Below are 26,940 nucleotides of genomic sequence, written 5' to 3'. Positions count from 1 at the left end.
AAAGTAATTTGCTAGCAGACGAAAAAGATCACAACCACTGGAACTAAGTAGTTGTCTGTGTTATACATCTATACTTGTACATGTATTTGTTCATTAAATATAATAAAAGTAGAACTTTTGTAATAGGAAATTAAATATTGGATTGTATTGTCAAAAATACATTTCTAAGGGTAAATAAAAATATTAACATGAATGACCATATGAGCGAAGTGGTAATATTCAATAGATTACCTAAGAATTTTAAACGGCTGTAGTTTCTAATTTTTGAAGCAAAAAGAACATTACTTTCAAAAAGTATTTTTTTTTTGTAAATTTTATAATAAACTTTGAACGCCCCCTACGGCCATTAAGGGTCAACTTTAAAGTTTTTAAAATCGTACACCACCAGAACGAATTTTATGTTAATATGTTGTTGGTATAGCTTCCAAAAGTACTTACAGAGATGCTTCGCTTCTAAACTATTGTCCAAATTAATGAATTGTTCATCTAAACTTTTATATCTAATTTAACAATAAATAATTTAAAAAGACAATAATAAAAATGTTTTCAAATAACTTTTATTATCATTTTGCAATGTATGGCTAGCAAACAACATAATGCAAGTTACATCTTCATAATAATACTATTTTAATATAAAATTATAAACAAATTAAATACATAGCAGTAAAAATTAATCAATTTTATTTCCCAAAATGACTAAATAATATTGTTTATTATTGTACCAAAAAGGATGAGAAATAAAAAGGTTCACTCAAGCATTACCATGTTCTAAATCTCACTTTGAAGGGCATTGGCAATAATACTAATGGATGTTTATTTTTAATATGGGGCAGGCAAAAAGAATTACAAAAAACGATATACGTGGATGTAATAACAGGGGAAAATTTGATGTCAATTTAGCTTGCTGATATGGACCTCATTTATTGGTCAGTTTTAGAAAAAATAAAGATAAAAAGTAGGGGTTAGTTTTTAGGGAACTGCATAAACCTAACCATGCGGGTTCAGAGCTTAACTGGTAATTGAGGGAATTTTCTTCAGATAATAAATTTTGATGAATTTGCCTATTTTACCTGCCTCCACTATAATAATTAAAATTTCTTTAGCATTAACTTAAAAATTGCAAACATGCAAGATATAAAGGGGTAGTTGCACGAAATGCATTTAAACTTGAATTTAGTGAACTGCTTATTATTTCCTGTTCAATGGTTTAAACTACATTTATAGGGCATATATTTAAAAGAATTTTTGTACTATGTAGTTTAAAAGATATCAAGACTTGAAAATCGTTTTCTTGTGACATGTGTAATTTATATAGCTGGATTATTTTCACAAAAACAGCATGACGACTAATTTGGTAATGTTTTATTGTTTGTTATTTATTGTAATACATATAGGTATGTTTGATGGTATACTTGTAACTTATGCTTGAAATAATTTTTCTAAATGCACTTCATGCAACTATCCCTTCAAATACATTTATATACTGATTTAATTGAGTAGATTAATAACTTGTTGGGATTTAACTAGGATTTCGTGGATTTTTTCTTTATCCTGCAATAAATATTTTAAAAATTAAATGGATCTAATAAATGTTCCAATAACATATCTTAATTGATGTATACAAAAGATGTAAATATCAAGAATAAGTATGAGTAATTTTCTACATAAAGCTATTGCAGAGTTACACTATTTAAATGCTTCAATTATTCGACGATATTTAAGGTATGAAAGTTCTTTTATAACATGCTTAAAAGTTTTCAATAAAAATTTGAGAAAACGAAAAATAAATGGTCCCATAAAATGTAATTTTTGCTTTCAAATAAATATTAGAAGGAAGGTACTAAATGTCAAAATTTTAAATGATTGTTTTGTGACGATATTTTTCAAAACATGGACCTGATTTTTTATAAACATTTTAAATTAAATTATTAAATCTAGTGCAGTTCACGGCTAAATGTTCCTCGTAACGAATATCTCCAAAAATCTATGAATTTTAAAGGCTGCTGGAATGTATAGATTATGCTCGCACACAATTTAATCGACAAAACGAGGCCTACAAATAATCTGTAATAGTCATTACGCAGTAATGCACATAGATGCCCAAAAAAAAGACTTATATAATGTGTTTTTCTTCAGTGAAGCTTTCCCTGTGCATCATTGGATCTAAATTCTTGGCTATTCCAGATTATTTATAGACCTTCTTTTACCAATTAAAACAATGTCCGGGCATGATATGTACCTTCAGCCGTTTGGCAGCTTTGGCAGAAGCCTTTAAAATTTATAAATTTTTAAAGTTATAATCGTTACCAGGAATATTTTACCATGACCTGCACTAGATCCATATTATTTACTATCTGACAATCTTAACGAAAATGATTCATTACCCTATTTTACTGATTAATAAACTAGAAATGTTATTTCTATTGTATACTCTAATGATATTTGTTACTAAGTATGGATTAATATAATTGTCATAACTGATGTTAGTTCAAATAAAATAAAAAACATTGCCATTACAGAAATGTTAGTTGTTTAAACTATATAACTAGCAAAAAAAACTAACAGAAAAATATGATTTGTGATAATGAATATAAAGATGATTACTGATTTTATATAAAATAGGTAAAACCAATTTCAGTATCTCATAAGGTTCTGGGATTAATTTTTGGTTCCATTGGAATTCAGCCCACACGGGATTCAACCCACGGAATTCAGCCCAGCGGGATTCAACCCAACAGTATTCAGCCCACACGGGATTCAACCCACGGTATTCAGCCCACACGGGATTCAACCCATGATATTCAGTCCATACGGGACTCAACCCACGGAATTCAGTCCATACGGGACTCAACCCATGGAATTCAGTCCATATGGGACTCAACCCACGGAATTCAGTCCATATGGGACTCAACCCACGGAATTCAGTCCACACGGGATTCAACCCATTATATATGTAAAATTACCAGTTTGAAAAAAAATATTTTTTTTAAATTTGAGAACAAAATTTTGAGAAATTAAATTTTTTTTATTTTTAGAAATTATTTTATAAAATATGCTTTATAAAAAAAATTAAGAAAAAAGAATTATTTTCTAAAAATTTGTTTCTCAAATTTGAAAAAAAAAGTTATTTGTTTTTAAAACTGAGAATTTCATAAATATATTGGGTTGAATTTCGTGTGTACTTAATTCTCAGTTTTAAAAACAAATAATTTTTTTTTTCAAATTTAAGAAACAAATTTTTAGAAAATAATTTTTTTTTCTCAAATTTTGTTATAAAGCATAATTTATAAAATAATTTCTACAGTAAAAAAAAATTACATAAACTTTAAACTTTTTTTTTAATTTTCTAAAAATTTAGTTCTCAAATTTAAAAAAAAATATTTTTGCAAACTGGTAATTTTAGATATATAATGGGTTGAATCCCGTGTGGACTGAATTCCGTGGGTTGAGTCCCGTATGGACTGAATTCCGTGGGTTGAGTCCCATGTGGGCTGAATTCCGTGGGTTGAGTCCCATGTGGGCTGAATTCCGGGTGGGCTGAATCCCGTGGGTTGAATCCCGTGTGGGCTGAATACCGTTGGGTTGAATCCCGCTGGGCTGAATTCCGTGGGTTGAATCCCGTGTGGACTGAATTCCAATGGAATCTTAATTTTTAATTTAATATGATTTGTTATAAAAAATTGGTTAGCTTAATTACAAAGGGAAGCTGCCAAAAAGAGGGCGGTAGGTTGTACTAAAATTACGTAAAGGTGAGAGTTTTAAGGCTTAAAAACAGTAGTAAAACGATAAAATTTAGGTATGTTAACTTAAAAATTTTTTTTGTCTAGTTCTTTTCAATAAAGGAATAAAATATTTAGTGAATATTATCGTACTACTACTGTTTTTAAGCCTTAAAACTCACACTTTTACGAAATTTTACCACAACCTACCTCCCCCTTTGAAAGGAAAAATTAAAAGGTTAATAATAACTACATAATATCATAATTTCAAGTTAATAATCAAAACTAATACTAATATGATAATAATTAACTCACAAAATACACTGTGTAGGTAAAAGGTATGTAGTTAATTTCAACTAAAGGGGACTACTCATGAAGATGGGTAGCAGCTTTTTGCTAGATAAGCATGGCATAAAGCAATAAGACTACACTAGAAAATTTTGGATTGATGTAAATTTTTAAATTTTTATTCCAAACAAATATTATTAAGAATTTAAGGTTTTAAATGTAATAAAAAAACATAAATTCACTGCTGAAAAAAATATACTTTTTATTTATCTTTCATGAATAGTCCCCTTTTGCTTTTAAGTATGCATAATATTAATAAACCGCGCGTGTGTTATCATCAAACCAGATATAAAAGGACAAAACTTATGAAGAATGGACTAGTATTAAAATCATTATCATTAGGTATTACAAAATAGTTAAAATTCATAACTGGAAGAGTTCAGATTAGTTTTATTAGTTTTCACAACATTTGTCTCTTTAAAAGGTTAGTCAGTATCATGAGAAAAATTGTTTTTTTTTTCTTCCCAATAACCTCCATTTGCATAAAATGTTTTGTATTTCAAACATTAACGGGATCATCATATAAAAAGTCGTCGTCTAACTTAAGTATTCTCGGGTCGTCTGACGTGGAGTCCTTTTTCCGATTATTGATTGGACTGTGTTTGGGTCTTGTGCTCGGCGATTTGGCCAATTGATCCCCCGCCTTGCTGCCGCTCGACAAGGAGTTGAGTCTCTTTTTACCGCCGCTGATGGCCCCTCCTTGGTCTTGGTCATCGCTACTTTTACTACCACCACTGCCGGATTTGTTCATATTAGCTATTCTATCTCTGACACTGGTAGCCGTTTGTCCAGCCGCCGCTGTCCCACCCGGACTGTCCGGCTTGTTGAGGCTGGCAATCATATCCCTGACACTGCCTCTGTGGCTGGTGGCGGACCCAAGTGTCGGCTGCGCCTGTTGTTGACTAGTTTTATCATTTGTTTCATCACGACTCTTTTTGGCGCCCTTAAGGCCGCTGCTTCGTGACGTCGACGGCGGTGAATTCTCATTGACAGGCTGAGCCGCAGCTGATGTGGCCGAAGACTCAACTTGAGTATATTCGCCAGACTTGCGGTCCACGCCAACAATGCTCCAGGGCCGTGGTTTTGGCGGCGGACGCGGTTTCGGTCCCTCGTCGTCTTTGCTGCTATCTTCACTCTTACTCTTGTGATCAAACGCCGCCGTTCGCAGCCCAATAATGGAGGAGGACGAATGTTTGATCGTTTCTGTTTCGCCGACCGACGAGCCGCGGCTGTCGCGATCACTGTCCCCGGCGGCGGCCATGGACTTGAAGAGGTCTGGGTTAGTAGCCTTGTTGGTTACTGTGTTGGTTAGTGGTGGAGAGGGATGCGCCCCAGCTGTGCCAGCTGTGTGACTGGGTGTGTGTGTGCTGCTGGACAGACCAGTAGAACTAAGCAAAGGGTTAGGGATTAGTAACAATAATCTATCTATTCAGTAAGACCATATTAAGTTTATAAGAAATGTAGAAATGTGTATTAATAAATTTGGTTTTACATATAAATAGATAGAAATATTAGTCAAGAAAACAAAAACACCTTTTAAAGTTATATTCTTAAAGTATCGAATATAAACAAAAGTAATTTAATACTTATTCCCTCTAATTACAGTAACAAAAAAAAACCAAGATTTTTGCCTTTTATTTTTAGTTTAGGGTAAATTATTTCGCTTATGAGATTCCCATCATAAAAAAACATGACGTTACAATCCCGTTACAAGTTTAGTGAAGTAGATTATTAGTAAGATTCTTAAAGAATTGTTTAGTTTTTATTACTAGGTATTCAAAAATCAAATCAAAATAAAATAAATCACACTGTAAAATAAAATCTTTCAAACGTTTAAAACGTACGATGATAATCACTCATCTTACCGTAGGAACACATTAGCAAATGGTTTGCTCTCCTCCCCCAACCCCTTGGAGGACTCCTTCTCCGCGGAGTGTTCGGTCTTCGGGACAAAGCTGGCCCGCTTCATCTCCTGCCGAACCTTCATCTCTTTCAAAATATCACCGCCCAGTCCCCGTCCCCCACCGCCTCCACTCCGCCGCAGAACATCATCCGCCTCCCCGCTCTCGTCCCATACCGGACTCTTTTCATCGCCACCACCGCTGGAAACAGCTGAGGCGGGGAGAAAGCTTTTACGCCGACTAGATACTGATTCTAGCTCCTGTTTCTTGCCGCCGCTGCTGCTGCCAAAGCCGATGGGCGATGTTGTACTTGAGGACATCATGTCGTGGTCAGACTTGCGGCCCTTAAACGGCGAAGGACCGCTGCTGGCGGCGGCTGAATTTGAGGCAGTGCTGGAGGAATGTTTCTCTGTTACTTTGGATTTATTCAATTTGTCCTGAGCAACCTAAAATAGAAATTCAAGATCATTTTCAAATAAGTCTTAACTTAACTTAAGTAAAATTTTTATTTAATCCAATAAACTAAATAATATAAATTCCGGCTACAAAGGATTGCATCCAAGACCCTGACCATGTAAGGACCTAAATCTTGTTGAAGCCTAACCACTAAGAATGGCTACAATGATACCTTTACTTATTAAAACTAACGTATCTAAAAGATTTTTTACTTAAAATTGGTAAAATTATGTGTGGGTGAAGAAGTGAATTAAAATACATTACCTACGTACATTAAAATTATTACTTGGATCTTATTCCAGATTATTATGTGCTCTAATGAAGGGAAACTTGTGGCTTAAATAACGATCCCATCCACATTTTTTACCCTTTCTATCCACCTCTTCTGCATTAATGAACTGACCAATAAGTGACGTCCATGTTAGCAACCTTAATTGACGACAATTTTCCCATGTCATTTTATCCTATCATATTCTATATCCTTGCTTAGAGATTATATTTGCTTGAAAATGCAAAAAATTCCCTACCTTTCCAAAAATATCACTAATACTCCTGCCCGACGGAGACATCTTTTTCTCCGGGGAGGATTTAGGCCCCGCGGGGGCAAGAGGCTCCGAGTCTTCATCCTTAGTTGAGGGTAGGAGACAAGAGAGTCCAGACCTCATCAGCTTGTCCCCGCTTTTTTCCTCGGATGAAACGTTGACGGCTGGTGAAATACGACCGTCAACGGTTAACGGTGATACTTTACCACTGCTACTTGCCTAAAAAATGTTAATTTTATTATTTCAAATAAAATCAATGGAAAAAAGGATGGTTAACCGAATGTAAGGAACAATAAATTACACAAGTAGCCTAAGTTTTGTGACCACATTATTTTTTGACTCAAAACTTCAGAGACTTTTATTGAAAGTTGATTGGTCGATTCTGAAAATAAGTAGTGTCCAAACTTTAAAACCAATTATTTAATCTAATGGAGGGGTAATTTTGATGATCAAAGGGGTAGTTTCACGAAATGCATTTTAACTTAATTTAGTGAACCGCATATTTTTTGCTAGTTAATAGGTTTGACTATATTTATATGGCATATATTTGAAAGAATTTCAATTTTCTACCACGTAGTTTTATGCCACATAAATGTAGTTTAACCAATTAACCAAGAAAAAATATGCAGTTCACTAAATTAAGTTCAAATGCCTTTCGTGAAACTATCCCTGTATCCCATTAGATTCGGGTAATACCGAGTTCTAAGGATAAAAATATACAGATCTTATTTAGCAAAACACAAGGGCATATCTAATCCATATACATTTATAACGATAAAATCCAACAAAAATGAAAGTTACCTTGAGTCCATGCTTGACATCCCTGATATCCTCCTTGGATCTGGTGAAGCTGGAGCTGGAGGAGATGGACCCGTGCCTGGACAGCGAGTCGTCCCTGTGCGGGCTTCCCACAGGGGTCAGCCCACCCTTGGGGGAGGCTAACACTGGCTTGGCGAAGAAACTTTCTAGTCCCTCCTTAAAGTCGTCCGTAGCACCAGATGAATCTGTGCTTGTTAAGACCTGAAAATCAAAAAGTTTTCATTCATAACAAAACTAAGAAATTAAAATTTATCCACTCGTTTAAAAAAAATCAAAATCGAACATACCCTAGAACAGCTAACGAAAAGACCTACCGAAACAAAAATTTTATAATAACATATGTCTTACCTCGTACGGGCGGGATTGCAGTCAAGGACCTTATCGACTTGATGTACTGTCTAGGCCCTGGTTCAGCAATCCAGGAGAACTAAGGATGACTGTTACGCACCCTTCTCTGTCCAAACACCCAAGGATATTAGGTTAAGTAACATCCAACAGACAACCAACTCTCTGTGATGCACGACCTTTGTCTGAGAAGTCCCAACTGTGCATGGTAACAAGTTGCGCCTGTTTTGGGCCAAGGCATTCGCCCTACTCTATTTATGTCGCGCATCTGACATAGCAGCAGTAGGAACCATTTTTAAAGTCTTTAGTTATGACGCGGTGTTGGACCGAGATTCGAACCTATAACCTTCCCGACGACGAGCGGATGCACTACGTGTTGAGCCACGATCGCGGATTAACATATGTCTTAGAATACCTAGTGTAATTTTATTAAAAATAAATAACCAAATTTTAATATCATAATAGTTCATTATCGCATCGTATTATAAACAGTTTTACGCGGATATAACGGAAGGCACGGACTAAAAAAACGGGTTTTAATCTTATGATTGTACATTTTAATTAGGGTTGGGCCGGATACTTTTTTGGCCGGATACCGGATATCCGGCTGATTTCTAATGCCGGATATCCGGTTCAGGCGGGTATCTGGCCAACGTTCGATATCCGGAAATTTACCGGATAACCGGATATCAGCAAAATATCTGCCGGATATCAAGTAACCGGATAGTTTTAATATCGGGTATCCGGCCGGATATTGAAAATGGCCGGATATCCGGCCCAACCCTAAATTTTTTATATTCGTAGAAAAATGGATTTAATACGATGCTAAACATAATTTTTTCGTATGGATGAGAACCAGTTCTAATCCACTGGATATGATATTATTCGATTTGGAATGAATACGAGAAATTCATTTAAATATTTTCAAAATAAATAGTGATTTTATACCTTAGCGGAAGATGCATGTCGTTTCGGCTTTCTGGGTCTGTTCTTGCTGAGGTGCTGCAGCTGCGGGATTTCTGGCAGCTCGGATACAACATCCTCGGACTCAGCCAGCGGGGCGGACAACCCTCCGGACAGTGAGGAAAAGGATGCGCCGGAAACACCGCCCCCAGGAGTGGAAGATCCCCCGGTGCTTGTCAACAGATCTAAAAAAAGTTATTTATTTATAAATAAAATACAAAAAAATCTAGCTAATAGTTATTTCTCGCATCGTATTATAAACAGATTTCCGCGGATATAGAATGTACAATTATAAGATTAAAACCAGTTTTTTTAGACCCGAGGTGCCAAAGGCAAAGGCACGAGCTAAAAAAAAACTGGTTTTAATCTTATGATTGTACATTTTTATATTCGTAAAAAGCTGGATATAATACGATGCTAGACATAGTTTTTTCGTATGGATGACAACCGTTTCCTATCGTCCGGATTCGAATGAATACGAGAAAAAGAAATACAATTTTTTTAGAGCCAGGGAATGAGGGAAATTGGTATTCAATGTTTTATTGAAACGTTCTCTCCTTTGCAGGCTTCAAATTTTGGGAACTTATTAATTATTGATTGGTTGGTCAAACTAACACTTCCTCTAAACATTTGCTCCAATAATTTTGATCTTATAATTATCGCCACGAAGCCCAATTTACTGAAAAGTTTCAATTTGAGCAAAAAAATAAAACAAAACAGGTGTCCCATATGTTCTGTAAATATAATATCATATCTTTTGAAATATTTTTACTTGGATGTTGCATTAGTTTTTATATACTCTGATAAAGTGATGCTCGCAGCTGACTAAAGTAACGATACCCCCATCCACCTCCTTTACCCCGTCCCCTTCCATCAAACTGGATGAACGAACTGATTAATAAACGAGGTCCATATAAGCAAGCTAAATTGACGACCAATTTCCACTGTCAATATATTATCCACGTTAAATAAAACAAAAAGTCACCAAAGAACATCATAGAATATTTTTCTTTTCACGTGATCCTAACAAATATCAGAAACGGGGGGTAAAACTATTACGTTTGAAATCTGAAAATGCAACTGAAACTCTTTTTGAAAATTTCCTCATTTTTAAAATGTTTGTTCTAGTTTAATCATTATTTATGCTGGATTATATCAAACTAATCTATTAAACAGGAAGCTATATTTATTTGATAAAGAAAAAAACAGTGCAATATTTAATAAGCATTATCAAATTGGTGGGGAAAAAGGATTAATTAGATTATTTTTATGAATTTATTATTGACTTATGATGACCTTTACAAGGTTACAAAGTTATAGATAACTCATGTTTAAAAGAAGAAGGGCGGTAGTCAGTACTATGAAATTTACAGAAATGTTTTGAAAGGCAGTAAAAAAGTGAGACACACCTACGAAAAGACAACTTTTTAAATTAATGGAAGAAATGAAAACTTTAAGTCTTTTTTTTATAAAAGGCATAAAAATTTAACTACATGTAATATTGAATGGGTTGGGTAGGTACCTTTGTATGTTAGGAATTCGGTATTAGTTATTTCTCGCATCGTATTATAAACAGCTTTCTGCGGATATAGAATGTACAATTATTAGATTAAAACCAGGTTTTTTTTAATTTTGGAAGTTTAAATCTTAAGATTGTACCTACATTTTTATATTCGTAGAAAACTGGATATCATTTTTTCGTATGGATGAGAACTGGTTCTAGTCCACCGGATATTAGTTGGTTTCGAATGAATACCAGAAAATCTTTTATACAAAACTTTTTAAAAAAACATACCTGGAGTTTCCTCATTTGAATCTACAACAGATTTGGGTCTCAGTTTCCGATCATGTAAGGATTTACGTTTGGCAACCTACACGTTCAAAACCGGCATAAAAACATGTAAAAAAAATGTGTGTTTGTTAAATCATCTTTTAGTCCTATCTTAAAATGTGAAATAAATAGGTAATGGATCCTTTGGTATGAAATGTCAAAGAATAAAATAGTTATTTATCGAATCGTATCATAGAAAACTTTCCGCGTATATTAAAATAAAAAATTATAAAATTAAAACAAGTTAGTTAGACCCAAGGCCGATTTAATCGGTTTCGAAGCCATACTGTGAATAATTTTTACGATTTTTAGCAGTTTGTATCAATAACTCTCTGAACGCGATATTTTGGTCAGATTCCTTGCCCATTAATTTTTTTGATAATAGCTTTTTGATTGAACTACCAAAAATGAGGTAAACCATTATGAAATAAATTTAATTTTAGAGTTTTAAATGCCGCTTTCCTGAGGAGTAGAAATAGGAGAGGGATTTGAGTGTTGCGAGGCAGTCTCGCTCAACGACACACTCTCACTCTCGCTGCGAACCGCCAGACTCGAACCTTTCAGCACATCCGGCGTCATGGACCGCTTCTTCTTAAAGGAGCCCATGTCGCCGATCAACGCTTTGTTGGCCCGTGCCAGGCATTCTATCACGTCATCGATCACTTTGTCCGATATGTGGTTGGCCAGTATTAGATTCATCTCATTCACCTTATTTCTTACTTCATATCCCAGAGTGTCAAGTATAAGATTTTTCACATAATCCGGCGGCACTTTGGATTTTGTCTGTGCAATTGTTTGCAGCTCTGCATAGGTTTTTGAGTGCGGCGAACCACCGCTGGCGGCAGTGCCACCCAACAATGTGGGACACCTATCGGCCGCGACTTTCAACATTGAGGCGGCCACGGTGTCAATATGCTCCTGCAGGAAGGTCTGCAGCTGTGTGGCCATTTCCTCCAACTTGCGTTGGACAGGGCACTGATCCCGGAGGGCTACAGAGTCCTGCAGGCTCGACACCAACAGCCGACATTGGTCGGCGTCCTTGATGTAGCCCTCGGCGCGACGAACCTCGTCGCTGGGTGACTCAATGGCGGCCGTGGCTGGGTCTTGGCTTGTCTTGACCGTCTGCAGCGTGTCCTGCACCTGGGCGGACCAACGGTCAAGGATTTGCTGGGTGGAGCTCAGCAGGAAGCCCTAAAAAGAAAAATTATGAAAGAACTTAAACATAGATGTTTATTTTTTAAAATTAAGTGACTCATTTTTAATTGTTATATAAATCTTGATATTTAATGATTAATTTCTTATATGAAAAAGTTTATCTTACCTATATAATAGAAAAATATTACGTTTAAATAATAACTAGGTGTCATAATTAGTTAGAAAATGCTCAAAAATACAATGAAAAAACTTTTAAGCTTTTCTATTAGGTATAACATAAACCGCAAAGTAGTTGACCGAGAATTAAAATAAAATAGTAGCCTATACCTAAATAAAATATAATGATTAAATGTTTTCTTCCAAAACAAACAAAAATGTAGAATTGAAAGAAAATTCAATTATTGGTTATTTCCTGGAAAATTGTTTAGTTTTGTGTTTTTATTAAAATAGAAGGATAAGTAATTTAACAAGAATTAAGTTCATAGTATTGTAGTTTAATGTTCTATTTTACCTAAATAAAATATAATGATTAAATGTTTTCTTCCAAAACAAACAAAAATGTAGAATTGAAAGAAAATTCAATTATTGGTTATTTCCTGGAAAATTGTTTAGTTTTGTGTTTTTATTAAAATAGAAGGATAAGTAATTTAACAAGAATTAAGTTCATAGTATTGTAGTTTAATGTTCTATTTTACCTAAATAAAATATAATGATTAAATGTTTTCTTCCAAAACAAACAAAAATGTAGAATTGAAAGAAAATTCAATTATTGGTTATTTCCTGGAAAATTGTTTAGTTTTGTGTTTTTATTAAAATAGAAGGATAAGTAATTTAACAAGAATTAAGTTCATAGTATTGTAGTTTAATGTTCTATTTTACATAAATAAAATATAATGATTAAATGTTTTCTTCCAAAACAAACAAAAATGTAGAATTGAAAGAAAATTCAATTATTGGTTATTTCCTGGAAAATTGTTTAGTTTTTTTTTTATTAAAATAGAAGGATAAGTAATCTAACAAGAATTAAGTTCATAGTATAGTGGTTAAATATTCTATTTCATTAAATAAAAAATACTTTTTTTTTAAATATTGGCTTCGCCTCTAGTCTGTAACGACAAATCAGTGAAAAAATTGCTCAAAACTTACTCTTCTGAAAAGAAGAAGTCAATCGAATCAGTCGTTAGTGAAAAATTAGCGGACGATTAAATACCACTACTTTATACTGATTTCTTTTTCCTTTTGAATGGTATGTAAATGCATGGTTGTCTAATGCAATCCAGGATAATGTAAATATTGTGAAAACAAATTTCGAAACCGATTGATATCCGCAGGATTAGATCCAGTTCTCAGGCATACTGAAAAATCATGTAGAGCATCGTATTAAGGACAACTTTCCACAGAAATAAAAATAATAAAATTAATACCAGTTTTGTTAGCTCGGAGCTTCGGCCCCCTTATTTGATTTTAGAATTTACAACTGCAATAAAACTCAAGTTTAAATCCACGCCGGTTATTGCTATAAAAAGGCCTTTTCTTTAAAAAAAAATTCCAGCATAAAGAATTATAATTTTGTCTCCTATTTTTTTTACCTAATGTTGCTCCCTCTTCCCATGTTTTTTTTTTGCATGAATGAATACCACTCCCTGATTATGATTTCATTACATTTTAATAACCACGTTCCTGTCTATCTTCAATTTTTAATTTGGCAAAATTATCTATTTTATTTTGTTAGGTACTAGAGGCCTCTAGTGGCACTTAAAATGTATTTTTAAAAAAAATAATACATAACTTTTCTATGTTGCGTTCAGGTCTCTACGTAAAAAAATTAATTTTTTTATTTCCCTTGGGAGGGTAATGGTACCCTCCCCCAAAATAGTTATAAACCTTCCCGGGACCTATGAGAAGCGAACCTGTTAAGGAGAACCCGATCGGTTCAGCGGTTAGCGATATCCTGTTAGCGACAAACACACATCCTGTTACTTTATTATAAGGATAAAATGTAAATATCCTACACTATCAGGGAAGAAAGATGTTTATTACACTAGTCCCCAAAGTCTTAATTTACGTTTTCTTATTAGTTGGCTGAAAACCCTTGGGGATTTTTATTGAATTTTGATTATTCGGTTCATTTAGTTTTTTGTCTAAACGTTTCAACCACTATTTGTAATCTACAAAAAAGGGTATTTTTGTGTATCATCATTGGGAATGTGCATCAATATATCTGCCATTATCTTATCCCTTTAAATCCCTGCCAAATTATAGTAATAATAAACAGACATTTCCTTTTAGAAATTAAAAAAGTTGAAAAACCAGAATTAAAAATAGGTGTGAAGAGAACGAAGAGCGGATAAGATTATTGAAGCATAAACCATAGTTTAAGATGACTCAGTAAATCCTTAAAACTACTTTTAAATGTTTATTTGTTTACCCTTTTACAATAAAATTCATGAATTGCTCCAAGATCTAAAAGGATAAGACAATGGTCTATAAATTTATGTACATCCTCAATGATGATACACAAAATTAACCCTTCTGTAGATTACAATAAGTTGTTGAAACGTTTGAACACTCATTTTAATGAATCAATCAATCAAAATTCAATAAATGTCCCTAAAGTTGCATAGCAAACGAATAATTAAAACAATATTAAAACTATGGGGACTAGTGTAATAAACAGACGAGTGACGAGCCCAATGTCCCCTCCCTTCCTTTGAATAGCTTCTCACTTCTATATTGGTAAAATATTTACATGTGTGGTCTAGTCTTTAAAGATCTCGCTAACTGCCAGGCCAATCAAGGAAAGCTTTATATTAATTCTAACTATTTTTTTAGATTAGGTTTTTCGTACCTACAAAAAAATATAAACCCCCTTTAAAAATCTAAGATGTGGGTTTAAAAAGCTAAACTCCCCCGCCCCCATACATTCTAGGATAGTAATAATAGTTATTTATATATCATAGACAGCTTTCTGTGGATATTAAATGAAAATTATAAGATTAAAACCAGTTTTGTTATTTCTATTTTAATATTCGTGGAAAATTATCTGTAACACGTCGTTGTTTGCATGATTTTCAGTACGGCTGAAAACTGGTTCTTATCCAGCGGATATTAATCGATTTCGACGCCATAGTGGAATGAATAACCTTAAAAAATGGCATTTAATGAATGATTGATGTGATTTACAACCTATGCATTGCATTTTTATGAAGCATACTATGGCGCGATCATAAAAACAGATAAATAGATAGGTAAATACATTTTTATTGGTTGATTTGACAAGTTGAGTGTCCACACTATTCAACCACTAATTTTAATCTCCAATACAGAGGGGGGTAATTTTATGTATCATTTTTGTAGATTAACATTAATTTATCGGCCATTTTCTTATCCCTTTTTATAACGTCTAAAAATAAATTTACTCGTATGTCCCTGAAGAGGAAATTATGAATAGACCATCTCATTTCTTTAATTGCAATAATACTTACTTTTGACAGTAAAGATGTTTTTTTAATGACATTAATCGAATATAAATAAATATTTTTATGCACTACGTACATCATTTTCACAGTCACTGATTAAAATCAAATATAGATATCAGACATTCTGTTTGTATCAAAAAATCTCAGAAATTTCAAGCAACAATTTCAAAAGTAAATGTTAATATTCACTAGGTACCTATTGAAAATATTACCGTAATAATATGAAAAGTGAAACTTGTGTATATTTAGGAATAAGACAATGGAGATAAATTGATGTCAAACCCCCAATGATGATAAATAAAAATACTCCTTATTTGGATTAAAACTATCCAAGACTTAATAAAAGTGCCATACTTTTTTGAGCCAATCAATGAGGGGGAAGTTTACAAAACTTTGGGTACTAGTGTAATTTACAGTCCAATGTCCCTGTCAATTTTCCTCCCTCCCTGAGTAAAACCACTTTTTATTATTACAAAAATTATTACATTATTTGTTTTAAATAACTACAATCATGAATTATCAAGAAGTTTGATCAAACCAATTTTTCGTATTTTAGATATAAGAGAAATTTTTTTTTAATTTCTTTTGGGGGGGGGGGTATGTTTTTTTTTTTTTGGGGGGGGGGGGGGGTAGTCGACCCCACTATTTAAATTTTAGTTTTAAAAAGAAATTTATTTTTTTTTGGGGGGGGGTATTTTTATTTTTAGGGGGGTTGGGGGTGTCTCACCCCCCAAGAAAATAGTTATAAACCTTCCCGGGAACTATGAGAAGCTACCCTGTTAAGGAGAACCCGATCGGTTCAGCGGTTAGCGAGATCCTTCGCTACAAACAAACAGACAAACAAACAAACAAACAGACAGACAGACATCGTTCTACTTTGTATTATAGATTAAATAAAGTTTTTTTGTCTGTAGCATAAGATTTCGATAACTACTGAACCGATTGAGTTTCCAATTTTAGGGTAGCTTCACATATGTCATGGGATGGTTTAGACTATTTTAATTTTGGTTTTAATCTCTGGAATGGTTTTAGACTTTTTTTCTGACCCCTTACTACCTTTTGAATACAAAGCCGCCAGTATTTTAAAAAGTAGAATATGCATTTGATTTATTTAGATTTGTATGATGACAAATTTGCATGAAAATAATGTGGTGTGTGGCATTATATGTGTAAGAAAAGGGGGGGGGGGGGGGGGTATTACTAATCAGGGATAAAACAATGGCCGATAAATGGTTGTAAGGGGAAAAAATTGAAAACGGCGGCGGACGGCGGTAGCGGCGGTCCCGCCGCTGTTTTTTTTAAAGATACAGAAACTTGGGGTAATTAGTGACACAACCAAAAAGATTTCACCCAAAGATTTTGTTTCAATATCTTTAAAAGCACAGGAGTAGCACTGTATTTAAGATATACCTTGAATAACGAGAATTTGAAAAAAATTGACTAAGTCCCCCCACGGGGTTGCTTGTAAGGGGAAAATTTTTTGAAAAAAAATAACATGGTCTCAAATGATTCCAAATCGCCCAATTCGGCGAGAAATGCAATAAAAATTTTTTTTTGATGGCGGCGGAAAATGGCGGCGTACGGCGGGAGCGTTTTTTTTTAAGATACCAAAACTTGGGGTAATTAGTGACACAACCAAAAAGATTTCACCCAATTATCTCTAAAACTAAGGGAGTAGCACCCAAAATAAAATTGCTGGTATGTAGTGTGACGAGTCACCACATTTCCCCCCCCCCCCCACTTTATGTACATCCCCAAAGATAAAAACAAAATTACCCCTTCTAAAAATTACAATTACTGGTTGAAACGTTTGGACACTCAACTGAATGAACTAACCAATCAAAATTTCATAAAAATCCCAAAAATTGTTACGCCAATGTACAAGAAAACGTTCGTATAAAACTTTGGGGACTAGTTTTATAAAAAGCCATTATCTACAATACTAAATATTGCTAAAGAGAACGATATCTGAAGATTAGATTCTCGGTAACTGCTGAACCGATTGGTCATTCTTTACAAGATACATTTTTCCCCAAGGTATTAAGTTTTTATCCATAGAGGGGTTTGGGGGGGGGGGGGGGGGGTTATGTTTATCTTTACTAAAGGAGAGCCTTCTTCGGTTCAGAAGTTAGCATGGTCTTTTTTTCACACAGATCGACATCCTCTTAATGTAACAATAGTACTTAAAACTCTTTCTAGTCGGTGTAATATATATTGTGTATTCTAATCTTTACCTGTGTCAGACGAAAATTTTTGCCGCGCGACGCGTAGACTCGTGGATTTGAGTTTCTCTGTAGGTAATCTTGCATTCTGCGTATTATTGCATCTACGCGGTCCGGGGAGGCTTTCATGGGGGTGAGCAGGTCATATGTGGGAAAGGGTATGTGACGCATGCTGAAGTTTGATTGTAAGGCGTAGGTGATGTCCTGAAATAATTTTATGCTAGAATAATATAAAGTAATTTTTTAAAATTCGGTGTTTTGTTGATTGTTGATTGACCACCTCCCCTCTCTTTTATAGAAAATAAACTCAACTCTAGCCCCTTCGGGAGCTCATACCCTACAAGGTTACTATCTCGGCGGGCCTCGTTTGTGAGAGAGAAGCAGCCACATCTTATTATAAGTTGGAAAGTTCATGTAAATTCTTGGGTTTAAACTCAATAGTTCTCTATGACCATGAGGGGAGATTGGTAGTTATTTTAGCCCGATACAATTTTTACTTTAATACCTAGAGAACATGAAAATCTGGTGTAAGATGATATCCAAGTAATAATAAAATTTTGTTAACTTACATGGTATCCCTGGAGTGTGATATTATTTCTGTCCAGGTAAATGGTCTTCAGCCTGGTGTTGATCTGGAGGGCCTTGGCTAATAATCTCGCACCAACGTCGCCCATTCCATTTCCACTTATATCAAGTATCTAAATACAAAATTAATTTAATTATGATTACATTATTATAAAGTAAAACAATAGAGGGAGAGAGTAGGGGTAAAATTAATGTATGTCATCTCCCGGTATACCCTATGTCAAATTTCAATTTGGTCTTTGAATAACAGCCAAAAGCGACGGTAATATCAATACAACCAAGTCGCTACTATAAGGCAGAAAGTAATTTGCTAGCAGACGAAAGAGGTCCCCAACGCTGGATCCATGTAGTTGTCTGGTTTATACATCTATAAAGGGGTGTATAAATATTAAGTTCAAAATTTTCCCGCTAGAAGTCTCAATTACAATATAATATATAAATTTAAAGTAAAATTATAAATTCTATATTAAGAAAAGAACACACTGAGCTTTTGTTTCTTGAAAATAGGAATCTAATTAGATATTAATTGTAAATTAAGCATTAATTTAATTTTAAAAGGTATTAAATACTCATATTGAAAGAATAAAAATTAGTTTTATATAATCATCATGTGGTTGGAAATAACTGATTTTATTTTATTGTAGGGAATATTTCCTTTTAATTCAGTCTTTAATATGCCTCTGTGTAAATAAAACGTACCTATCTATAGATAAAAATTTTAAATGAATCAAGACCGAAAACAGTCATAGATGCGTAGATGTATGTATATACTAATGATATATCATCTACAAAGGGATTTATAATACAATGATATTGTGTCAGGGGAATTATTGTCGTCAATTTATGTGGTAATATAGTCCTTATATATTGGTCAATACGTTCCTCCATGGTCAGGAGATAGGGTTAAGGCATATGTTAGGGGTGGGGGTGTATCCGTATATTTGCCAGCTGGGTGAAACATTTTATCAGGGTATGCGAGAACAGGGAACACTAATTATATATATGTATGTAACAATATCTTTTTGGTACAAATAATATTGGATTGAATACTATTATTGGTATTTTCAGCTTTTGCAACGGCCAACCCATGTTATGAAAGTACCAATGAAATAATATTACTTTTTTGTTTGCATATGGTGAAATACTATCTATCTATTTGATATGTACCTGTATGCACTGGTTTGAGCCCAGGGCATTGATCACATTGTTGAGATCAGTCTTTAATCTGCAATCTGACAGGTTCAGCTTCTGCAGACAAGTTTCCTCATCCTGGGTAACACAACAGCATACATTTTTACCTGCGCTCCTAGCATCAAGGGCTAGAAAAATAGCTTGAAACTATCCCAAGACTTAATGGGGGGGGGGGGGGGGGTTAATGCAACCATCTCGTAATCAGTGAGCAAATGGCACTTAGAATTCGAATTTCTATCTGAAATTTTGCATGAGTAATCCTTGATAGGTCTTTTTTCCCTAAATCGAACAAAAAGTTGGAAAAGTAACGACTAACGGCTGGCGCGGCTCAGCCGTTTTGCCATTTTTGGATATCTATATTGCAAATTAATCACGAAACCTATCTCCACATAATACTCTTTACCTCTACAAAACGCTATCAATCGGTTCTAGACTGTAGCTTTTGGTACTAGAAGTTTTAAAAATGGTTATTGCTATCATTTAACATGAATTAAACCAAAAAAATGTTTTAAAAAGTTGATTCCTACGTATTTGATGATGAATTTACCCTGAAAATAGGCAAAAAAACGGCTAAACGGCTGAGCCGCCAGCCGTTACTTTTCCAACTTTTTGTTCGATTTAGGGAAAATTGACCTACCAAAGATTACTCATGCAAAAGTTCGGATGGAAATTCGAATTTTAAGTGCCATTTGCTCACTGATTACGAGATGGTTGCATCAAACCCCCACTTAAGTGATGAAATGATGTACATAATCAATAATGATGAACAAAATTACCCTTTCTGTAGATTTTAATAATTGGTTGAAACGTTTAGACACTCAACTTAATGAAGTAACCAATCAAATTTAATCAAAGCCCCCAAAGTTATTAAGCCAAGGAATAAAATAACGTTATTATAAAACTTTGGAGACTAGTGTAATAAGCAGCCAAATGTCCCCTCCATCTCTGTGTTTAATGTCTAGATAACAATTATAATGCATGTATGTGTTGTTGTGCCTGAATGAGCTGTACAATTGCATCAGTAACGTGTATCACATCACGAGCTTTGATCTTTGGCAAGTTCTTAGAAATATTCAAACTCAAGAGGTTGCGACACCGGGTCACACCGTTCACAACACTGGCCAGCTCCACGTCGAAGTTGTTCTCCGACAAGTCCAGCCTGCTGACACACTTGATGCCGGGAAGCGCGTTCTCCATGACCGTAGCACCAGCCGAGCTAAGGTTATTGTTGGAAATGTTCAGCTCGACGTCCTTAATGTTTTCATTGCAGGCAAGGCCAAGAAGGAGGTGTTTTAGCGCATCGCCCGGCAGCTTGCTGTGCGACAAGTTAAGATACTTGAGGCACGCGGAGGTGGCAAAGAACTGTTTAAAGGCGGAGGGCGGTGCGTCTTTGTCCTTGGACTTTTTGGCTAGGAAGGGATTGCGCGATAGGTTGAGATGCGAGAGGTGGGCTACACACCCCCGCACCAAGGCACTGAACAGAAGCTCGGAGGGTATCTCCGTGGTGGATAGATCCAGAATGGAGATCAAGTTGGGCTGCGCCAGCAGGTTCGTCAACTGAGTCACGTCCTCGCGCAACGTGTTGCCCGACAGGTTCAGGTAGGTCAGCGAGTTCAGGCTCAGCTTGTTCGTGACCAGTGACTGGCACAGCGGGTTGACCGCTTTGCCCGACAGCGAGCAGTGTGATAGATTGAGGTGGCGCAACCCACGCGGAAAATGGCTGATTGCCGTGGATATTGGTGTCATGCCCTTGTCCTCGACAAAGTTGAGGCTGATGTCGATACTGGTGAGGTTGCAGCACTGGTTGGCTGTCATGGCTCCGGCCAGCCGCTGGAAGAAGTCCGCCCGCAGTCCAGAGCTTGACAGAAATATCTCCTGCAAAAAATTAAGATTTAGCGACAATTTTGATGAAGAACTCGAACCCTGGCCTATACCTCTCCGACCACGTTAAACATTACAATAAATTCGCAGTTCCTATTTATTTTAATCAATTCAAGTTGAATTGTATCATTGGATAAATTCCTATAAAACAATAAAATTAATAATAAAAGATAAATGTGTTCAAATGAGAGATTAAATGGGAACATGTGTCAACAATAAAGGATTGTGCAGAATCCCATCAATTCCAAATGGACCATTTTACACACCCATCACCTTCTCGTAATTTTAAAAAAAATTATCTATCACAGATCTTCAGGACAACTTCCAATATTGGGGCTTTATGGGCTATTAAATCTAAATCTATTAAATCAATAAGTGTCTTTACTCTTTAATAATAACTAATCCGAAGAGGGAGGGTTGGGGTTATGGTTGGTTCAATTGCAAAATAAGGTATAAATCCAAGGATTTTGAGGTCATTAGTAACAAGTGTCCATAATAAAACATAGAGATAAGAAATGTTGTAAAAAGAGAAATTATTTTATGGAAAATAAATAATCTTACACTTCTCTTTTTCGCAATATAATTAGAGATGCTCCTCGTACTTAACACTTTTTTAATTAGAATTTGAGATGATTACACAAGAATTTATGCCAGAAACAAATATTTTGATAATGTTTGATTTAGGTACCTATACAAAATGTTTGATATTTTTTTTAGTGATGCTTTTTCGGTTAAGGCTTTAAAAAAATAAGAGTGGCAACGATTTAAGAAGCGTAGCAACTATATAATCGTTAAATACCAGAAAGTCCACAGGTCCATTTGAAACATGCAGATTTTTACAACTTTTTGCACGTTATAATTATTTTATTCATCTGATTTTTGGAAAAATGATGCCCAGGACAACAAGGTATAATACATTTATAAGCGAGGCATCTCTACAATCAAATCCTAAAAATGAAAGCATGGCCTTAAGTTAAGGTGGGTAAAAATGGGGTAGGGGGAATTAAACTTTACCTGAAGTGAAATTGACTTGGCAACAACAGACAGAATCCTGTCCAATACGTCGTGGGCCATCTTTGACGAGTTTGGGGACAGCGAGAGCTTGGTGAACCAGGTGTTGTACTCCAGCGCCGAAATGATGCAGATCAGGTCCTTGTGATCCAGGTGCTCGAAGTCGGCCAGCGCCAGCTCGTGGGAGTCGTGCGAGAAGTAGATGGTGTCTACGTCCCACGCAACCTGACATAAAAAAAAGTCACTTAAGATGTTTTTGGTTTTAAAGTAGAGATAAATAATATTTTTAAAAGTAGAGATGGATATTACATCTTTTCTACGTATCTATCGGATTAGATAGGTATCTAAGCCAGAATTTTACACAGAAGATAAAATAAGTTATATGATCCCTTGCCATATCCTTATATCCCTAAAATCATTAAACGTTAAGCTAACATTCAAGGATCTAGAGGGAGAAGACAATGATCTATAAATTGATGTACATCCCCAATGATTATATACAAAATAACCCCTATTAAAGATTACAATTACGTTTGGACACTCAACTTTATGATACAACCATTCAAAATTCAATATAAGTCCCCAAAGTTGTTAAGCCAACGAATAAGAAAACGATATTATAAAACTTTGAGGACTAGTGTATTAAACGGCCTAAAGTCCCCTCCCTCCCTGCTAACATAAGATTCATACCTCCTCTCTGAAAGGAAGACCATAAAGATCACAATAAGCAGCATATTGAGCAGAGAAGCCCCCACAGGGTCCCATATCCTTCAACTCGAGTGGCTTCATCTCCATCACGGCCTGGATACGCTTCATAGGCACTACCTCGATCTAAAAATACAATATTTAAATGAAATAAACACTTTGAAAACATCCTTTAAATGTTGAAGATGATATAAAAACATATCCTTAAGTTTATAATGATGTTTGAGAGGCATAAATATCCAATGTCTTGTTCAATTATTAACATATATTTTAAAATATATTTAATTTTTGTGTGTAATTCAAATAATCTGGGTTTTTTTTCTGACCAAATTGTCCGGTCCTAAAAATGAACAAATAGGGAATAAATCGTTTAATTAGTTTATTTGAAAACAAAAAAAAAATATGCTATTATCCTTAGATATATGAAATTCAATGAAAGGTTTTAGATAATTTAAATATAACAAAAAAAAATAATTACCTTTGATAGTATATGTGTTAGAAGAACTCCTGGAAATATGTTTCTAATGGCCGTCGCCACCGTTATAATTATGTGGTCCAGCTGTTCTGTGCCGTTAATATCAACGCCTGGCCGGAAGGAGTAGGATTTATCGTTCACCTTCACAAAATCGTTGTTTGGTACCGTTATTTTTAAAAAACATAAAAAAATTAGGTATAATAATAAAAAATAAGACTCAGCCATGCTTGCCCATACGTTCACGATTTAAGAAAAAATATGACAAATATCGATGAAAAATTACTATTACCGCCAAGAAATAACCAAAGATTTATTAAATGTTAGTTAATAACATGAAAAAATATCTTTAAGGTGCTACATGTAGCTTTCGAGCTTGCTTTTAGATTTAATAATTTTCTATATAATTCCTTTGCGCTTCATGAACATTTTTTAGGCATTTTTCTAACAATATAAAGAATATAAAATTATTGTAATATAACTAATGTTTTTTTTTATGACAAAATGGCCAAACAACAAAACCTTAAAAACAAGTTGGTTCGATTTCTTTGACTCGATGGCGCTTAGCTCGAGTAGGTGAAACTGATTATCTATCTTTGTGGGCACCTGCAAATAAGAAAATATATAATATAAAATCAGAAAGTTAGACAAACTAACATTTAAATATATAGAGTAATGGTATGTCCAATATTTACCATTACAAAAGAAGTTTGAACAAAAATCCGCGTATAAATCAATTCAAATAAAGAATGCTAAATATAGATGATATAGTTACATTTTCAGACTTGACTATGATAGGTCTTCCTTGTTTTAAATAGACCTAAGGACGTTCTGGTATTGATGTCAATACAATAGAATTGCAACGATTTATAGTTAGTTATATGCTAAATTTGAAATCAATGGGACAATTTTAACATGCCTAAATTAACGATAAAAATAACCGTTAAAGTTCCCCACGGACCAACGTTATTTAAAGAAAAGCTTAACTTAAAAAAAGCTAAATATAAATGATACAACATCTTTATAGTCTAATGTAAGCTTTTTAGAAATCAGCTATGATGTTTTTAGTAGTGTGTGTATGTCGCGTTAGGGGATATAAAAAATATAATACCTTGTTTGTCATAATATAGACCCTGTGGGGCGTGACCACAATAATCCGGTTGTCCGTCTTGTCACCGCCGCCCCCGCCTTTCTCCATCCGCACCGCCGACCGCAGCAAAATCTTGGTGTGCTTCCCCAACAACTGGCGGATTCCCTCTGAGGGGTCCTTCGTCAAGGACCCGGTTTTGGGACTCATTTTAACGGTACCCAAAGTATTAATTTAATTCCTTATATTTTTTATCAGAAATACTCGGTCACATATTTTAAATTATTAGAATAGGATCCTTTGCCTTCGAGAAGGGCAAAGGAGATGAAACAAATTACATGAAGAAATATCTGAAAAAAAAATACAAATAAATCATATTTTTAACAAAATTTTTTGTAAAACATTAGAAAATAATTATGTCATTAAGAATCAATTAAGAAATTCTTGTTTGGGATGTCACAAAATTGTAAAAACATTCATATATACACAAATATCCACTAATAAAGATATGGGTGTCAACTTTTTTCTAAAAATAAAAATATATAGAACAATATAATTTTAAGCTAACTTCATCATTAATTAAAACGCAAGTTTAACGCTATTTTTGAACGTTTTTAATATAATACAATTTTTAAAGAACCGTAAATAAAATAAAAATGTTGACACCCGTGTAAAACACTCCTCCTAAACTCCTTTCTTTTTCACACATGCGTCCTTTAAACTTGACAGGGATAGGTTTTTACATTAAAAAATAATCATTTTTGTCCAATAGAAGATTATCAAAAATTCATTTTTATATTTAGAAAAATTAATATTTTAAAAATGAGTCATAATAAAATTATGGTTAATATTTACCCTGACAGAGATTTGTTATTGTGTGCAGCTGATTTATATTTCCTATCCCCGCACTCACGCAACCTCGACACTATTACTACCGGCTTAGAATAAGTATTTCAGCCTTGAAAGAAAGACAAGATGATTAATTTACTTTATATCTGTCGCAATTGGAATTTTTACTTTTATTTCACAATCTATATAGATTTCACGATATTTTGTTGTTTTGGTTTAAAGAACATTTATGAAAAAACGTAATTTAGAAAAAACGTCTTTATTTTTAAATCATTAAATTGATGGCGTTGATATTAGAACCTTGGACGAAGCCTTTGTCTGAATCTGCATTTAGTAGCTGGCAAATTTAGCCGAGATTTCATTCTTAAAAAAAAAACAAAAAAACAATTGTCTAATTTCCTTCAAACTTTTTAAACCACCAAAAGCCTAATTAGAATATATGTGGATAATATATATTTACAGTTGCTAAAATGAACCATTTATTGGTCAGTTCGCTCATCCAGAAGGAGAGGATGGGGTACAGGGTATGGATGGGAGGTATCATTATTTTAGATCCGAGTATCGCTTTATTAGAGAACATGAAAATCTGGTGCAAAATTCAAATAACAATATATCGATTTGAAATGGAAACAGAAATAAACATCGAATATTATAATAGTTATTTCTCGTATCGTATTATAAACGGCTTTCCGCGGATATAGAATGTACAATTATAAGATAAAAACTAGTTGTTTTAGCCCCGAGGTGCCGGAGGCACCGGCTAAAAAAACTGGTTTTAATCTTATGATTGTACATTTCTATATTCGTAGAAAACTGGATATAATACGATGCTAGACATAGTTTTTTCGTATGGATGAGAACCGGTTCCTATCCACCGGATTCGAATGAATACGAGAAATATTATTACATGTATATTCATTTAAAATATTATAAGTATTTCATGGCAATCACTGAATCTTCCCTAAAATGTTGTGAATGTTATTTAAAGAATCAGCAAGGGGAAAGACAAATTCCGGGAAAAGGGAATGTGATTCTGACAAACAATTCTAAAGGAAAATTTACCCACAACCCCCTTCCCCTTTTCCTCCGATTCTTACCCACCCTAAAGGTTTTGTGATTTTTTTTGTAGAATTGATTGTTAGAATAGCTAGGCCTGGACAAATTAAATTAATGCTCTAAAATACATTTTTGTCAGCTATTACTTACTATATCTCTCTGTCTGTTTGTCTGAACCTTTCATTTGCTTTGCTGTTCTTATGTTTAAATCCCAGAGCTTCGCAACTTAAATGGATGATGTCATCCTTGTTATAAAAATAGTTATATTTTAACTTGGATATTGTATCAGATTTTTTGTTCTCTAATAAAGTAAAACTCGCAGC

General features: G+C 34.3%; 3 protein-coding genes across 6 annotated transcripts in view; all 3 read right to left on the bottom strand.

Annotated features, from left to right (window-relative positions):
• Nop60B (dyskerin pseudouridine synthase 1 Nop60B) overlaps positions 1-26,940 on the bottom strand; it is a 581,533-nt gene that overhangs the window by 61,261 nt on the left and 493,332 nt on the right. The window lies entirely within an intron of this gene.
• The window catches only part of LOC145317800 (small ribosomal subunit protein uS7-like), a 250,489-nt gene that overhangs the window by 57,760 nt on the left and 165,789 nt on the right, over positions 1-26,940 (bottom strand). The gene's annotated exons all lie outside the window — the stretch shown is intronic.
• LOC145317792 (F-actin-uncapping protein LRRC16A-like) lies at positions 544-25,067 on the bottom strand. 2 transcript variants are annotated; one of them, XM_080159059.1, is made up of 17 exons: positions 24,737-25,067; positions 24,148-24,231; positions 23,632-23,769; positions 23,139-23,279; positions 22,452-22,673; positions 20,553-21,431; positions 19,533-19,634; positions 18,350-18,478; positions 17,793-17,984; positions 11,389-12,115; positions 10,889-10,966; positions 9,079-9,278; positions 7,768-7,986; positions 6,952-7,185; positions 5,933-6,414; positions 3,973-5,455; positions 544-1,551 (listed from the first exon to the last, which is right to left on the bottom strand). In XM_080159059.1, the coding sequence occupies exons 1-16, from the start codon at positions 24,920-24,922 to the stop codon at positions 4,567-4,569; spliced, it is 4,902 nt and encodes a 1,633-aa protein (XP_080015185.1). In that variant the 5' UTR covers positions 24,923-25,067; the 3' UTR covers positions 544-1,551; positions 3,973-4,566. The 2 variants fall into 2 exon arrangements, with proteins under 2 accessions (XP_080015185.1, XP_080015186.1); XM_080159060.1 differs by having other exon boundaries at positions 4,035-5,455.

This window comes from Acartia tonsa, chromosome 4 (assembly GCF_053477335.1).
Source record: "Acartia tonsa isolate MP-2025a chromosome 4, ASM5347733v1, whole genome shotgun sequence".
In the NCBI taxonomy this organism is placed as follows: Eukaryota; Metazoa; Arthropoda; class Copepoda; order Calanoida; family Acartiidae; genus Acartia; species Acartia tonsa.
This window is presented reverse-complemented; position numbering and strand designations above follow the sequence as displayed.

Excerpts from the sequence above, each read along its gene's own strand:
- LOC145317792 (XM_080159059.1), bottom strand. The coding sequence starts at position 24,922 with ATGAGTCCCAAAACCGGGTCCTTGACGAAGGACCCCTCAGAGGGAATC. Across the intron at positions 21,432-22,451 it reads CCAAGTCAATTTCACTTCAG|GAGATATTTCTGTCAAGCTC; the intron begins GTAAAGTTTAAT and ends AATTTTTTGCAG. Across the intron at positions 5,456-5,932 it reads TTTGCTAATGTGTTCCTACG|TTCTACTGGTCTGTCCAGCA; the intron begins GTAAGATGAGTG and ends CCCTTTGCTTAG.